At 34.4% G+C, this 16,829-nt stretch overlaps 2 protein-coding genes and 1 pseudogene across 4 annotated transcripts; 1 reads left to right on the forward strand and 2 right to left on the reverse strand.

Annotated features, from left to right (window-relative positions):
* Window positions 1-1,227: 1,227 nt before the first annotated feature.
* LOC121253815 (rust resistance kinase Lr10-like) lies at window positions 1,228-16,357 on the reverse strand. 2 transcript variants are annotated; one of them, XM_041153732.1, is made up of 4 exons: window positions 16,351-16,357; window positions 14,463-14,468; window positions 2,953-2,996; window positions 1,228-2,426 (listed from the first exon to the last, which is right to left on the reverse strand). In XM_041153732.1, exons 3-4 carry the CDS (start codon window positions 2,984-2,986, stop codon window positions 1,303-1,305), a joined length of 1,158 nt encoding a protein of 385 aa, XP_041009666.1. In that variant the 5' UTR covers window positions 2,987-2,996; window positions 14,463-14,468; window positions 16,351-16,357; the 3' UTR covers window positions 1,228-1,302. The 2 variants fall into 2 exon arrangements, with proteins under 2 accessions (XP_041009666.1, XP_041009664.1); XM_041153730.1 differs by lacking the exon at window positions 16,351-16,357 and having other exon boundaries at window positions 14,463-14,495.
* Window positions 4,762-6,889, forward strand: LOC121255307 (annotated as a pseudogene).
* On the reverse strand, window positions 10,990-14,695 carry LOC121253818 (GDSL esterase/lipase At4g10955-like). Of its 2 annotated transcripts, none has more exons than XM_041153736.1 (3): window positions 14,591-14,695; window positions 13,217-13,329; window positions 10,990-12,112 (listed from the first exon to the last, which is right to left on the reverse strand). In XM_041153736.1, exons 2-3 carry the CDS (start codon window positions 13,276-13,278, stop codon window positions 11,128-11,130), a joined length of 1,047 nt encoding a protein of 348 aa, XP_041009670.1. In that variant the 5' UTR covers window positions 13,279-13,329; window positions 14,591-14,695; the 3' UTR covers window positions 10,990-11,127. The 2 variants fall into 2 exon arrangements, with proteins under 2 accessions (XP_041009670.1, XP_041009671.1); XM_041153737.1 differs by having other exon boundaries at window positions 13,217-13,317; window positions 14,591-14,639.
* Window positions 16,358-16,829: the final 472 nt, after the last annotated feature.

The following is a 16,829-nucleotide window of genomic DNA, read 5'->3' on the forward strand; positions in this document are numbered from 1 at the left end:
ATAGCTTTCAAGAAATCTTGCTCATTTGTCATTCGAATGAAAACATTTCTTGGTCTCCGCATAGCTGTAACCATCGGCATGCAAGATAATCCCCAGCGGATATGTATAAACGACCGAATCACATCCAACGAGGGTCTCTGTCTTAGGAATTTCAATACAATAGAAATACGAAAAGGTTCCGCAGATCGAGCAATTTCCTCAGTGAATTGAAAACATATTTCTCCATCCACGTACTTCGGACCACGATGAGGCACCAATAATTCTGGAAGTGGTTGCGGAACCACAGAGACCAGTTCTGCAAAGGAACGTCGACCTGCCTCGACATTCTTGGCCGCCATGGCCCCCTGAGAGGGCCCGATGCCAAACTCTTGTTTAACTTCCCAGATTCTTGGAGCTTTCTTGGAGCACTATTGTTACAAGCAAATTACTCGTCGCCGGCCAACAAATTCTCCTTTACTTCCATCTCTCCAACTTGCTCAAAATAAAATCTCAAAAAAAATGTTTGCATACAAATATTTTGGAAAAGGAAATGATAAGATATCAGTTTATTCAACTTTTACATGATGTTGTGTGGAAAGAGCTCTCTAATCTTCTAGAAATTGATAATTATAAAAATGATTTTTTCGCAACAAGGATGTATATGTGTTACATATACTAGAGGTAATAATGTTGTTGTGTAGGGTACAAAATTCGAATACAAAATATAATTAACATGGCCAAAAAGAATGAAGTTATATGTGCATCATGAAATTTTCATTAGTTGTAGTGGCTGAGGACAATTTTGAGAATTAATAGGGCATGCAACCTTCACAAAAATGGCTTAATCTTTTTTTTTTTTCCAAGAATTATGCAGAGGAGATTGTATAAAATAAAACTCTGTTTTTTCATTTCTTTTTCTTTTTCATTTTTACTTTTTTGGTAGTTTCAAACTCTTGGTTGTTGTTTTTATAAGGTTATGGAGAACTCTAGAATGTTATCCCCACGGTTTTCTTTTAGGGACTCCAAACAACATAGGGCCTTGCTACCAATACAACGGCCTCGTGACCTTCCGGGAGCTCTTAACAATGAGTTTTATATGTGAAATTCAAGAAGTGGAGATCATGATTACATTCAAATTGAATAATCACACGGTACCTTGCCAAATTGAAATCAAATTCGTCACTGAAGTATGAGAAAATAAAATTTCCAAGTAAAAGATGATGGGAATAAGGAAAGCAATCATATATAGCATGCCAAATATTACAAGATTTTCTTCTTGGTTAGGGCTAATAGGTTCCCCATGTAAAACCAACAATCAACATATCAATTACTTTGGATCGACGATTGAGTATATTGACTTGACAGGAAAGTTTGATTTGAATTGTCTTCAATATCTTCTGGTTGTCTCTCCAGTGATGATAGAAAAGGCTTGGGTGGTATTTGTAACCTTTCAATACCCCCTTCAAGCATTTCTCCAACTTTATTCATTGAAGGACGATTGTTTGGTTTCATCTGTATACACCATAACGCAACTATAATAATCTCTTTGGCTATTTTCTTTTCATGTTCTGTGGCATTTTCTATTTTTATGCCATTTTCATCTTGCACTTCCCCATAGACACAAGTGGGAAAGTATTCACTTGATTGGTCTGCAATTGCATTCATGTTCTTTTGCCTACCCATCATGTCAATCAATAACATTCCAAAACTATAAACATCAGCTTTGTATGAGATGCTTCCAATATCTTTGTAGCACAACTCAGGGGCCATGTATCCTAACGTTCCCCTTACAGCAGTTAAAGAAATAATATTGTCATCCATATGGTACAATTTTGCTAGACCAAAGTCAGAAATCTTAGGAGTAAAGTCTTCGTCGAGCATAATATTGTGAGGCTTGATATCAAAATGTAGAATCTGCATTTGACATCCTCGATGCAAATATTCAATACCATGAGCTACTCCCAAAACAATATCATGCATTTTCTCGTAGCTTAGAAGAATACTTCCTTCTTGTGAAAAAATGTATTTATTGAGAGATCCATTGGGCATGAACTCATATATAAGAGCACGTTTTGATCCCTCAACACATAAGCCAATTAGTTGCACTACATTAATGTGATGGATCCTTCCAATTGTTGCAACTTCACTGATAAACTCTTGTTCGTTAGCTTTAGACTTATCTAACATCTTTATAGCTACACGTCGGCCACTTCGAAGTGTTCCCTTAAAGACAGTGCCATAGCGACCTTCACCTAGTTTATCCTTCAAATTTTTTGTCATTTTTTTAACTTCTGAATATGAATACCTTATTGGTATGAGATTATTGTTATTTTGTAAAAATTCTTCAATAATGTCAAACGCTGATAAATGTCTCTTACGCCATTTATATATCAAGAATGCAAGCACAAATGCTGTCCCCATTATAATTTTTGCTCCATGGTATAGCCCTATGAAAAAGCATCATCAAATGAAATGGATTGTAAGAAAACGTATCTACTTAAGCAAAGTAGTTATTCTTTTTCAGTGTAAATTTCATCAAAATGAAAGGTACATATGATGAATTTCACATACAGCCTCCTAGATATTCGATACCACAAGCTACTATTCCTAGAGCAATAACATCATACACCTTCTCTTTATTTAGAAGGATCAATGCCTCCTTCGTGTGAATAAAAATGTATTTATTAAGAAGTTCTTCATATATAAGAGTACTATTTGATGTTTAAATGCAACAATCAATAACATGCATCGCATTAACATGTTGAATCCTTTCAACCCAGCGGTTGAAAAAAATATGTTGTTGCGCTACTTTCAAAATTCTACTAATTAAGCAAACTACATATGTAATTATTATTTTTTGTAAATTTTATTAATATTATCCATCTTCTTCTTGTTTGTATATCTTCTAAAAGGGGAAATAGAAAATGAAGAAGACAAAGACTGATATATATATATATATATATAGCTTCTTACCGAGGTCAATAATAATGATCATTAGTACTTGCATTAGGGATCCTACAAGAAAGAAATCATATTAATTAATTAATTAACCAAGAAAGTGATGTGAATGAATTAGAAAATTCATGGCCTTAGAAAATGGAATAAACAAGTTTCCAACCATATAAATAAGTTACCATGCTATGTAAAATGAAATGATTGAAATATCGAGTTTGCATTTGAAGTCTACTAAGTTACCATGTCAAAAAACCTAAACAATTAAGTGGTGTGAATTTGATCATATAATTTATATAATTATAACATTTATATCATAGAAACCTCGCCTTTATTATATCCATTTAAATAACCTTCAATACGAGAATCAACTCGACATCTTGCTTTGCAGAAGAAAAGAATAATATCATCATCAACATTTGGAAATTCATAATTAATTAATAAGTAATGCTAAATATAATTTTAAAGTGTGCAAGTCTTGCACATTCTTTTTGAAAAAAAATGGATCCGGCCAGTTAAAAAATAATTTTTTTATATAGGTCCTAGACTTACCCAATTTCTTCAAACGAGTGCACGAAACTTACACATTTTATGACTGCAAATATTATTTATCTTAATTAAAACTCAAAATTTTATCAAAACGAAAATATTATAGTTAATGCTTAGAGCAAATTGCCATCCTACCGATAGTAACAGTACTATTTGTTATATCGTTCAATTAGTAACTGTCCTTAAAGTTTCATCTTGTCCGAGTGCTGAAACTAGTAATTAATAATTTGATGCAATATCGATCAGAGACCAATGAATGATCAGGTAAAGCTGATTTTTATGTGTCACTGTATGCCGTATGGTGTTGCTTGACCTTTATGCCGTATGCCGTATGATTCTCTCTCTAAAAGTGCAGTCTAACGAGTATTGGCCAAGGATATGGAGTATTGGCCAAACTACCATAAAAATCAGGGATGTAGGAGTAATTACCATGGGGAATTCACTCGCTTTTCACAGTTCAACAACGTCATGGTTTCTTCGTACTGCCAAGGATATGGAGTATTGGCCAAACTACCATAAAAATCAGGGATGTAGGAGTAATTACCATTCTGAATACCTGAGTCTACAACTCTGATTGTTTGGAAAGTGTAATTGATTTCCTGTACGTAGTGTTCTACGGATAGCAAGTATAACACAGTTTGGTTGTCCTGATCACATGACAGGGCAAACCTTGGGTTGTCGCAGTTTGGAGGATCGTCTTCCAATCGAAATGGAGAGCTTATGTTGGAGATATTGCCGCAGGAAGAAGGAACACAGTCCTGATTTGAATCCTTAGCACTGCAAGTTTGATAAAAAAGTAGCACAACTAGAACGATAAGGGCCATGAGTTCTGCAGGAAGGGACAGTACACCTGTCTTCATTCTGAGAGAGAGAAAGAGAGAGAGAGTATAGCGCATAGCTTCCACAACTGTGAACAAACAATATTATAGAAGTTGTTTGTTTCAGAAATTAGTTTGGCGTAAGCAGCTACGTCACACGTTGCTAATTAATTATTATGCGTTATTTACACAGTGAGTTGATATGAAATAAAAATTAAATGTTGAAAAGAATATTATTATTATTTGAAAATTTAAAAAATATATTTATGTTTATTATATTTTATGTAAAAATTTAAAAAAATTATAATAATGATATAAAACATTTTTACTATCCTTAATTTTCATTTTTAGGCCAATTTTTATATTTTGAAATTAGTTGGATTACATTTATTTATATTTTGAAATTAGTTAGATTACATTTATTTATATTTTTTCGGATCATTGCGTCAATAAATTTGAGACTGTATGATAGTTTTCCTTTTCATCCCGAGAGGCTGAGAAAACAGATCAGACAAGTATTTGCTCGATCGTAATAAGAATGGCAAAGTCATATTTCTTCTTGTTTGTGGTTTTCATCTTACACCCCGTCCGAGCCCAAAATGATGATTGTGCTGATTCATTTCGGTGTGGCGGTCACGGCCCAGCCATCCGATTTTCTTTCCGACTCAAAGACCGCCACCCGGACTACTGTGGCTTTCCTGGGTTTAATTTGTCCTGCTCCGATACACACGATATAGTGCTCGAGCTGCCAATTTCAATCAAGCTTTTTGTCAAAAAGATTGACTACAAATCTCAGGAAATTCAAGTATATCATCCTGATCGTTGCTTTCAAAAAGGGATCCGGCGACTCAATTTATTTTCCTCACAGGAATATATCAATACCAGCTTGATGACTTTGCCTTTTTCAATTGTTCCCATAGTAGTAAAGGAGAAGAACAGAGTCATCCGCGTGCGATTTCTTGTCTTAATGACCCTAGCTATAGCCACCAAGTTTATGCCTTGCGTACTGATGCCGACATCAACCAGTTGCCCACACTACCTTGTAGAAAGACGTATAGTGTTAGATCAATTTCACATCCTATTGTATATTTTCCTGATCATATCCTTTATTTGAACTGGTCTAGACCAGCTTGCAGAAAATGTGAACTGGAAGGCATGAATTGTAGATCAATGAATATTAATAGCAGTAGTACCGAGTCAAAAACTCAGTGCTTCCCCAAACACAAAAAAGGTATCATCTTCTATACAATTACCACCAATTTCTTAACAATTTTGCAGGCTTAGCTTGTAATAGATGATCTTCTGATGATTATATATGTCAAATTAATATTTTACAAGTGCATCAACCAAATTAGTGACCACTGGTAAGTTAGTTATCCCTTGGCTTTTTATATTAGAAAGTTTTCCGACGTACGTACTAATTAATCGGGGAAGACGTGAGCTCTTGACTTGGTGAATATTTGATATATATGCAGGTGCCATTTTAGGTCCAACTCTTTTACTTATGCTTGCCTTCGCACTTTATCGCGTCTATAGTCATGACAAAGCAGAAAAAGAATATCAGAAGAAGATTGAAAATTTCTTGGACGATTATAGAAGCTACAAGCCCACGAGATACTTGTACGCTGATCTTAAAAGGATTACAAATCAGTTTACCGAGAAATTGGGCGAAGGAGCCTATGGAACAGTGTTCAGAGGAAAATTTTCTAATGAAATCCACGTTGACATGAAGATCTTGAACAGTTCCAAGGGAAATGGAGAAGAATTCATAAATGAAGTTGGAATAATGGGTAAAATCCATCATGTCAATGTGGTTCGCTTGGTTGGATTTTGTGCTGATGGATTTAGAGGAGCACTAGTTTATGAGTTCTTTTCAAATTATTCATTAGAAAAGTTCATATTTTCAGAGAATTCAAAGAGCCATTTTCTTGGTTGGGAGAGACTGCATGATATTTCTCTCGGTGTGGCAAAAGGAATCGAATATCTTCACCAAGGATGTGATCAAAGAATCCTCCATTTTGATATCAAACCTCATAACGTTTTGCTAGACCAAAACTTTATTCCAAAAATTTTTGATTTTGGTCTTGCAAAGTTGTGTTCCAAGGATCAAAGTGCAGTATCTATGACCACAGGCAGGGGGACCATGGGTTACATCGCACCTGAAGTATTCTCTAGAAACTTTGGGACTGTGTCTTATAAAGCAGATGTTTATAGTTTTGGAATGTTGCTGCTTGAAATTGTTGGAGGGAGGAGAAGTGTTGACATGACGGCGGAAAATGCTAGCCAAGTTTACTTTCCAGAATGGTTCTACAATCTCTTAGAACAAAAAGAAGAGTTGCGAGTTTTTATCGAGAATGATGGAGATATGAAAATTGCAAAAAAAACTTGCAATCGTGGGACTTCGGTGCATCCAATGGCACCCAATGGATCGTCCTTCTATGAAACTTGTGGTTCAAATGTTGGAAGAAGAATGAGATAAATTAATTATGCCCCCTAATCCTTTTGCCTCCCCAGGCCCTACGAGAATCCATGCACGGAAACCTATGACTCATTTAGGCCAAGAATTGGACGTTATCCAAGAATTAGATTAAGAATATTGATCAGGAAATTATAAAGTAATGTTTATTTCTATTTCAAGAAATGAATATTAATAGCATCATTGCTAAAAATATATAAATAAATCGATTGGCCAGGTTTAAAAAAATATATTATATGAGCATCATGAAATATTCATACGCAGCAGTGGCCGATGCGGATTTTGACAATTGATAGGATATGTAACCTACACAAAAATAACTTATTATATAGAGAAGATTGTATAAAGTAAAAATTCTTTTTTTTTTTTTTTTTTCTTTTTACTTTTTTGAGGATTTCAAACTCTTGGATGATGTTTTTAATTATAGGGTTATGAATGATATACAGCAGGGATAATGTTACCCCCACGTTACTTTTCTTTTAGGGATTGCAAACAACAAGAAATAATTAACAAAATATTTCTAAATATAAAATGTAACTCGATAGTAAACTCAAGTCGTGTTTGAATAAAATTAAATCATCCACCACTCTTTATAAAGTCTAACTATGTATGAATTCAATTTGTTTACACACCTCTATAAATCGCAACAGTTTTTAAGAGATTTCCTAGATATCGATGGGTCAAGTCAATAGACATCTTCTTCGTGTCTATCTTCTGCTTAATTAATCAGTGCATGACATTTCAAATTTAATGACTTGACCACAACATCATGACTTTTTTTTATAATCTCAATCTACATTATTGGCGAAGATCCTCTCGATCGTGGCGCATGAAATATATTTTTATTTTTTGTCAATAAAAAAAAATTATACGTAATAATGCAGAAATTTAATTGATATAATTGCAAGTGGTAGACATGTTGTAGTAATCCGAGTTGTAGATATTTTACTAATCGGAATATATTTTATATGTTTTCATTTAAATAAGAATCAAAGCAGTGTGAATTTTTTTTCATTTTTTTCTACCCCAATAACGTAGAAATCTGGTAGATAAAATAAATTGTAAGTGATAGACCGCACAATCAATGCCCCGTTGAAGACGGGCTAGACTACCATAAAAGACGGGCCCCTTGATATTGAAAAGACAGCGTCAAGAAAATAAAATTAAACAAATGAAAATTGATTTTCCACGAATTCAATTTACTCTTATAAATTCCTAACATTTTCCCAAGATATGGATGGTTCGTAGAAAACATGCTCTGCTGATTTTTCTAGTCATTGGCATCTTCTTCACGCCCACGGCCTTATAAATTCCTGTTAAGTCAATGCACGACTTGACCGTTGACCTCATGACTTTTATTCAAACTTTTATATATGGTTAATATTACAGAAAGTTCACCATAATTAAATCATAATTAGGAGAGTCTCACAAGGCTCATACACTCACCCACATGAAATCATGATAAAGCGTTTGTGTGCTGCATTAATTTGTATTTGGACTTCTAATTGGGTTTGATTATATAAATATTCTCATTTCCTTATTTTAAAAACTCATTTTTTTTTCTTTTTCTATTATTCTTGTTTTCATGCAAATTTCTAATATTTAGTTTTTTTATTTAAAAGAAATTCCTTTTTAGCGATCATATTTTAGAAAAAATATATATATTGTACTTTCCTAATTGGAGACAAGAAGAGAGGTGTTTGGGAGTAGAATGAATGACAAGACTATTACAAATAATTTTAATGGAAGATTAATATGTTTCATACATATTTTTAAATTTTTTATTTTATTATTCTTTGCTCAATATGGTAAACATATAAAACTGTATTTAAAAACTAAGGTCGGCGTCTATCAGAATTAGGTTTAATCCAAAAAATATTATTAAGTCTATTTAAATAATTAAAAGAGATAACGACAATCATACGGGATTCGGGCCCCTTAACTTTAATACTTTTAAGTAACTAAACCTATCAATTTTTTTCTATAAAGAGTAGTGAAGCCCATTATTGGGGGTTGGGCTTTGAGAGTGAGGGAGAAGCAACATGTTTTGAGGTTTTCCCCGCTCTTTAGGTGGGTGGTCTTAGGCTTGTGATGGGCCATCATCAACTGCTAAGGTACGATCATGGTCACAACTAATCTCTCCAACTTGTCCAAAATAAAATCTCAAAAGAGTAGTTTGCATATAAATATCTTGAAAAAGAAAAGATTAAGGTTTTAGTTCGTTCAATTTTACAGGATGTGTACAAAAAGCTCTCTATCTTTTCGAAATTGACATTTATAGAAAGGATTTGTTTTGCCAAATATAAATATATGTGTGTGTACGAGTTAGATATATATATTTTCCTAAAGTAATTCTACATACAATCGTGAAGTGCGTAAATACCACGTAATTGCTTTGAAAGAGTATGGGATCCATTATTAACAAATTAATTTTTTCATGTGGGAAACCTTATGTGCAGGATGGGAAACCTTATGTGCAGGAAAATCTTGTGGAGACTTGGGATTTAGAGACTTACACAATTTTAATATAGCCCTTTTAACAAAACAGACATAGAGATTGAGAATGTATCTTGATTCATTGCTTAGTAGAATACTTAAAAGTTAAATATTTCCCTCACACATCTCTCTCACATGCTAGGCTAGGTCCAAGGCTTTCGTATTTATGGAGAAGTCTTTTTCAATCTATTTCTCTGGTTGAGGAAGGCTTCATGTGAAAAATTGATGATGGTACCCAGGTCAACATTTGGAAGGACAAATGGTTGAATAGAGCCTTTACATGCTATCAACAAGGAACATAATTGATAAAATCTAAGATGAGGTGTTAATCTATATTGGGCCTTTAACATCTAATGAAATTTATTCTCAAGCTATTTTGACCAATTAAACATTGGGGTTGAAGATAATTATGAAACATTAAATTGTAGTTCTTTGAGTTTCTTTCCAGAGCCACCAACCTAAACTTCATGCAATCCAAAGTTGTTATTAAATTTTTAAAAATTCTATGTGCAATCACTCTTGCGTATTCTTTATGCACTCTACTAATTTAATTGGCTTATCACTTTTTTTTAATATAAAATAACTGATCTGACCAATTCTATTAGTAGAGTGCACAAAAAGTACGTAAAAGTGACTGTATATAGCAAAACTCTATTATTTTACTTCGACTAGGTTGATTCACAAAGTCTAGTAAACTTGTCATCTTTATAATGTTTGTTCCAATTTCGACTTAAACTTTACGGATCACATTTACAACTCAATGAACTAAGTTGTGTATACCAATACATTATTTTTACATTAGTATATGTGACATGTTGTATATTATATTATAGTGTTTTTTTTTTTTTTTATAACAACAAAGTAAGAATAGTACTCCAGGTTTAGCATGTTTGAAGTTATTGAGATAAATCTATCACTATCTCAGAGTTTTGTTTAAACTTATATCATGATCTTAATAATGCAGAAAACAGAAAAGAAAATTCATGACTATGGACTGAAGTTTGAGAGATACAGAGAGATCACTCACGTATGCAGGCTCCAATATTATTCAGATGCATAGGCTTTTTCTTGAAAAAAGAAGACAGACACCTGAGAAATAAACAAGTTTAGAGTGGCATGATTGAAGTTTTTGAAACCTAATGTGTTACCGAATTCCTTTGGATATGAAACAGGGGTCTAGTTGCCACAAGTAGCTGTTAAGCTTTTCTTTAGGTGTAAAGAGCTCTTAAGCTTTTCATAAGCAAGGAAATGGTTATTTTTCTTATTACGAAAGTTTCGTGATTTCCACACTTATGATAGTGGTAATCTTTTAGAGCAAGGGCGAGGCCAACCATTCAAACTCTCCCCAGAAAAGTATCAAAGAAAGCAGCTTTATGCAACAGCCCAACGAATGTAAAATATAAGCTTGTAAGCCACTTTATTATTACATTAGGACTGGGCATTTAAGCCCAGCCGAGATTCTCTCTAGTTTCTACATTTAGGTTGTGGAATATGTGTGTTGTCCTGATTTTTACCACAATATGGCATACTCCAATATCGTCAGGAAATATTTCGGGTCTGTTTACCCACTCGCCAATACAGGCGGCACTGATTGATGATCATGTTTGATTAAGAACTTCACCACCACTTTCCTCTCTGGGGAACCTTTTTCCAAGTCGGTTTTGTCAAAAATGGAGTTGGGAGAGAGAATGGAGAAACTGCCAACAGAGGAGAAAGAAATGGAAGAAAGGAATATCAGATGATATCATTCACTCGACTAGTACATCTATTTAGACAGGTGGTAGAGCTGTAGCAGCTCTTCGCTAACAAACTGACAAACTAACAGTAACAAAATCAGTCAACAATTGATAACACTCTCTAACGATATTGATCATACAGAGTTGATTGGCAACTAACATCAGGACGCCACCACTGGGAAATTTTATGAGCCTCAAGAAAATCTGAACAAGAAGAATTATCAGCAGCTTTTTTGTTTGGGTGACTCTTACTAACAATCAGATGTGCCGAAGGAAGGAGATGCGTTGCATCTTTTAAATCTTTCCGAAATACAACATGACTGACTAGATTCCTCGTACTGTTATTTTCTGCTAGTGTCATGGTTTCTCCGGCTCCAACTTTGCGTTCGAAGTAGGCAATATATTCTGCACAAACAATATCAGCTCGGTTCACAAACAGGTGAGGAGTCCAGCTGGATAACATAGCAAAATGGTCCTCCATTCGAAGCTTACTAGGTTCTGCAGCAAAGTAAGTGAGGCCTGCCTTGACCATACGGTGTACAGAGTGGATTCGTTTCTTCACTTTCTCGTCCTCTAGCAGCCCTATGGGGAAAGATAGGAATGGAGGATTAAAAAGATAAGCTTTAGGAAACCATTCCATCTTGAGAATCATCTTCTTTCCAACAAGCAATGCTATAGCTGACCCCGAAGAATGTCCAGCCAACCATACATTTCGAGCTCCATTCGCCTCAACAAAACGCTCAACATAATTCAGGGCAAGTTTAAAGCGACTGCTCTCTTCAAGTTTGTTAAGGAAGCATTTGACGTATAACGTGAGGTCGTTCATCACTGTCTTTCGCATGCAGAGTGTGCCCCGGAAGGCAATAACATATTCTGGGACGTCTGAATCAGCTGATGCGTATTTGCCATTGTATTTATAAATAGCACCGAATATGCGCTTGTCATCTATGAGAGGTTCATCTAGGTGGAAATTGAAGGAAGTCCACCAAGGTTCAGCATTATCTTCTCGATACCTGCCAGGGTTGTTCGTCTGGCGGTCCCTTTCTAAGGAGTATACTCCTTGAACTAAGCTGGCAACGACGGATCTCTGGTAATCTGTATTTTTCCTGCAACAAGATTAAAACTAGGCATGTTCATTTGAAATCTCCAGCAGTATTTTAAAATCTAGGTGATGCTAATCCTGTGGAAACAGCTGCGAAAGGTTTGCTCGATCGTTAATATTGTAGAATTTCAAGAAGCTACGTATCAACTTGTTGAAACAAGAAAATTACGTCAAAGACCGATAAGATTCATATGGTGGAACTGACCATTACTTACTTACTTTGATATGTTTGTAAAAGAGAGTGTAATCTGTTTTGATCAAGATGTGATTCAAGAGGTAGTGAGGTATAATGTTAAGCTCAAACCTGGCATAGACTTGCGGGTCTGGAAACACGCTATTGAGGGCAGTTTTACAAAAATCTGCTCAGGCCCCATTTTCCAGCTTTCCCTTTTTCCAAGTTTCTATTTGGAATCATACGCTTCCCAAAAAAATTCCTGTCTTTCTTTGGAAGCTATGGAATAATGGGGTAGCCAACTTTGATGAAAATGTTAAAAAAAAAAGTGGCATTCCATTGGCGTCTAAATGTAGGTGCTGCTCATAATTTGGGATTGATTCAGTATCTCATGTCTTTGACGAATGTCCTGCAGCTGTCTCAGTTTGGAGTTTCTTCTATAAGGCTTTTGGTGTCATGCCGATGTGGCACATGGTTGGAAGGAAGGATTGGTTTTTAGTTTTTTGGAGGACCCTCTTCCCTAACTCTGACAAGCTAAACTTATTGGGCATGTATAGAGTTCCAGCGCTTATTATATTGGAGGTGTGGCTCTCTCGCAATGCAGCTAGATATGATGGGGCCCTGCTAGATGTGGGGGAGCACTTGGAGACCAACTTGTCTTCATATTTAGCTTTTCCTAGGAATGGTTTGAGATTTTTGTAACACCAAATTCTTTTTTTTATTTTTTTTATATTAAAAAAATTAATAAAATAAGAATACCGTCTATTTTTATTAAAAATATATATAAATAAATGATATGTTTTTGCCGTAATTTCATAATAATTATAACTCATACTTTAGCCAATTCATACAATTAATCATTGCGATAAAGATAACCTCGAATCAATAGTCTCTAAAAAGATAAAAAGTACTCAAACTTTAAGGATATGGTCTTACCAGTCCATAGCTGTGAGATGTTTTGGTCCTGTCTCGTGGAAAATTTCATTATTAGAGAACATTGTTCCCAGCGTCCCTCAACTTCCTGTCTTTCTGATATCCTCTGAAATAACCTGCCTTGCCGGAGAATCAAAAGACGGATGTTCAACATAATTTAATAAAGAAAATGATACTAGATAGTTTGAGTTTATTCTTTTAATTTGATCGTTTATATATTAATTTTAATAGTTAAGAAAATAATTGTTATTGAATTAATATTTTTTTAAAATAATTAAAAATATTTGAAAAAAAAAGAAAAAAAATATAAATACACTAGAGAACACGGCCAAGTGGCCAACCATACACACTTCACTTGACGGCATATTAGCACCGTCCGTTTGATAAATATGATTGAGAAACTGGATAAAAATATATAAGCATTAATTAAGCAAGTACAAACCACTAGTCTCTAATATAAATCAATATCCTATTCAACCTTGTGATTATTATTTCTCAAAGGAAAAATCTATATTGATGCTCAATAAATAGCGTAGAACTCATTTGTTTACGCATATGTAACTCTGCTACTTAAAACCCTCTTCCTCTTTTGGATTTGTCGAGTTGTTTCCTTTTTTTTTTTTTTTTAAGAAAAATGTTATAGTTATGAAGAGATTTTATAAAAATAAATTTATAAATTAACGTAACTTCATATAATACGTTAGATCTATTTCATAGTAAAAATAATTTAATAATATGACCTATTATATAAAATTACTTCAATTTAAAAATTTACTTTTATAAAATTCATTCTTACCAAGTTATTTTTCTTTACTTCAATAGCGAAGAATGGCCCGAAAATAACGGGTAGAAGGAGGTGGCAATGAATATTTTCTCGTTACAGCCTCATAGAAATTTGAAAAAATTATAATAATATGATGAGATGAGAAGAGTTGTAAAAACAAATGAGGCAAAAGTTTTGTTTCAACTCTAAGACCTAGAACGAAAGAGATAGATTCATAAAATGAGTCTTACATTATTATTGAGCATATAATATTGTCTAAGAAGTTCATTTAAACAGTCATATATGTGGCACCCGAGAAATTCACTTAAACAGCTATAAAATCCGAACAAAAATTCTAGAGAAACTAGATCCCACAAAATACTATCAAGAAAAGGGAATTGCATTCTATAGAATATATGTGAATGAAGAGAACCATTTGGCAACAAAATTGCAGAGCATGATATATACGAGAATAATCAGAATTACTTATAACTTACTCGATACCAAGTATAAATATATGATAAGTAAGATCGAATAAAATCATACAAATAAACTCGAGGGAGCAACAGGAATTAGTCAAATCGGGCAGCAAAGCACTGAGTGACAAAAATTACCTATGTTATTGGATGTTTGGAATGAGCAGAAGAAGATGAAGATGAAGATAACACAAGTAATGCGAATAGTCTTCTTCTTATAAATAGGTACAAAACCATCAAACACGTACGTCGTACGCAACTCCGAGATGATAACGAAATTGCAAGTTGTTAGTTGACTGACCTCGTCAATGGAATATATTCCAATTAAGTTTGAAATTATACCATGAAAAAGAAATTAACAAATTGTTAGTTACTTGACTTATTAAGAAATATTAATTACCAAATTTTTACTAAAATTTGTTGACCAGCTAAAAAATAAAATTCATCCATCACAAAATAAAGATATGCGAATTGAAGACCAACTATTACTAGACTCCAAGCCTATTGACTCAAGACTAGTTGAAACGGTCCCTATTACGTACGAGTAGGAAATAGTGATCCTGTAAATCAAGTATTTGAATTTTTAAATGTTATAGTCATCTTGTGTAAATCAAGTATTTGAATTTTAAATACTTGATAAATAGTCTAACAACAACAGTGAGTTAGTTGTTCTATTTTTACCAGTGATGTATATAAATTCATCTGTGTATACGTTCAAAGCAGTGGAAATACACTTTAGTACAATCTCTCTCATTTTTCTACATGGTATCAGATTTAGCCAACTAACCTACATCTTTCCATGTTCTCTCTTTCCTCAACTATGTTAGACCACTCCTCTTCTGGTATACCCTCTCTTATCACCCCCACCAACTATTTAATGTCACTAAACTTTCCCGTGGCAATTACCATGTCTGGAAAGCTCAACTTATTCCTTTCTTCTGTGGCCATGGTCTCTTCGGATATCTTGATGGCACCACCACAGCCCCTCGTAAATACGTTGATTTTACTAACCCTGAATCTCATGTCAGTTCAATTATCCCGAACCCTCTCTATGAAAATTGGCTTCGACAAGATGCTATTATCCTTACTGTTCTCTTCTCTACCATTACTAAAATAACCTTGGTTCAGGTTGTCTCTCACACTACCTCTACTAGTGTCTGGCAAGCACTTGAAACATCTTTTTCCTCTCAATCACGAGCCCATGTACTTCAGTTATGCACTGATCTTGCTAATGCTTGCAAGGGTGCTCTTTCTGCTACTGACTATTTTATGCAGATTAAAAGATCCGCTGATGAACTCGCTGTTGCAGGGCACTCACTTACATGTGATGAGATCATCACATACCTTCTTACAACGTGTAACGCACCGAATAGCTCAATGGATAGCTTTTCAATAGTTGTAGGGAAGTATTCGACAGCGGGAATGAGGCCCCACAAGGTTTTTCTTTAGTAGAAAATAAGAATGGTTATCGATCTACATAGTTGAGACAACCACCTCCACAAATAATATGGATGTGTTTGGTTTTTTAACTCCTTGACTAATCCCACATCGTAGGAAATGAGAAAGGGCATGATTCAAGGCATATAAAAGGGCACCAAGTCATAAGCTTAGCTAGTGACTTATGACTCTAGTAAAATTATCTTGTTGACCTTTTTTTGTAAAAGGGGAAGAGGTGTGAGTTAAGACTTCGTTTGGTTCCCAAATTCAGCTCAGCTGAATTCAGTCTAATTTTAAACTGAGTCTAACATCTAAATACTCAACTCTCAAATTACTAAACTCATTCCAACTCAAAACTTTATTACACGTGGGACCCACAACCTTTTTCAATTTCCCATAAAAAGTATTAAATTCATCTTAACATCCAAACACACTTTAAACTCAGTTTAGATGGGTCACACATAACTCCATCTACTACTCAACTCACTACTATTCATATAAAACTCAACTCAGCTCAGACCAGCTCAACATCCAAATGCAACCTAAAGTTTGCTAGTAGGGAAGTTTTGTGGGTGTCCTTAGGGTAAGGAGAAAAATTGTGTGATTGTAATATTTTTTCACATAGTGAATTTTCTTCTCTTGGTCTTGTGGTTTTTCTTCTGTTTTGGGAGTTTACCACATAAATTCTTGTGTTGTTATTATTTCTCTGTTTTTCTTGATATTCCTTAAAAAGGTGAATCATGTGGGGTGAATTTGGGAGGTCCAAATTCTCAACAAGTGGTATTAGAGCCACTGGGTTCTTTTGGTGGGATGTAGCTTTGGTGTGGTAGTGTGGATACTTACGGTCTAAGGAGGTTCTATTTAGGAGATTGGAATTTAAGCAGACCATTGTGACCTTCCAATCTTTCCTGGGAACCTTGAAGTTATGTCTAGGAAAAGA

The sequence above is a fragment of the Juglans microcarpa x Juglans regia genome, chromosome 3D (genome assembly GCF_004785595.1).
Source record: "Juglans microcarpa x Juglans regia isolate MS1-56 chromosome 3D, Jm3101_v1.0, whole genome shotgun sequence".
In the NCBI taxonomy this organism is placed as follows: Eukaryota; Viridiplantae; Streptophyta; class Magnoliopsida; order Fagales; family Juglandaceae; genus Juglans; species Juglans microcarpa x Juglans regia.

Bases quoted from the DNA above. Each gene is read 5' to 3' on its own strand.
- LOC121253818 (XM_041153736.1), bottom strand. From the start codon at position 13,278: ATGTTCTCTAATAATGAAATTTTCCACGAGACAGGACCAAAACATCTC. The intron at 12,113-13,216 runs GTAAGACCATAT...ATCTTGTTGCAG, and splicing joins CATCTCACAGCTATGGACTG to GAAAAATACAGATTACCAGA.
- LOC121253815 (XM_041153732.1), bottom strand. From the start codon at position 2,986: ATGCAAGTACTAATGATCATTATTATTGACCTCG. The intron at 2,427-2,952 runs GTAAGAAGCTAT...GCTTTTTCATAG, and splicing joins GATCATTATTATTGACCTCG to GGCTATACCATGGAGCAAAA.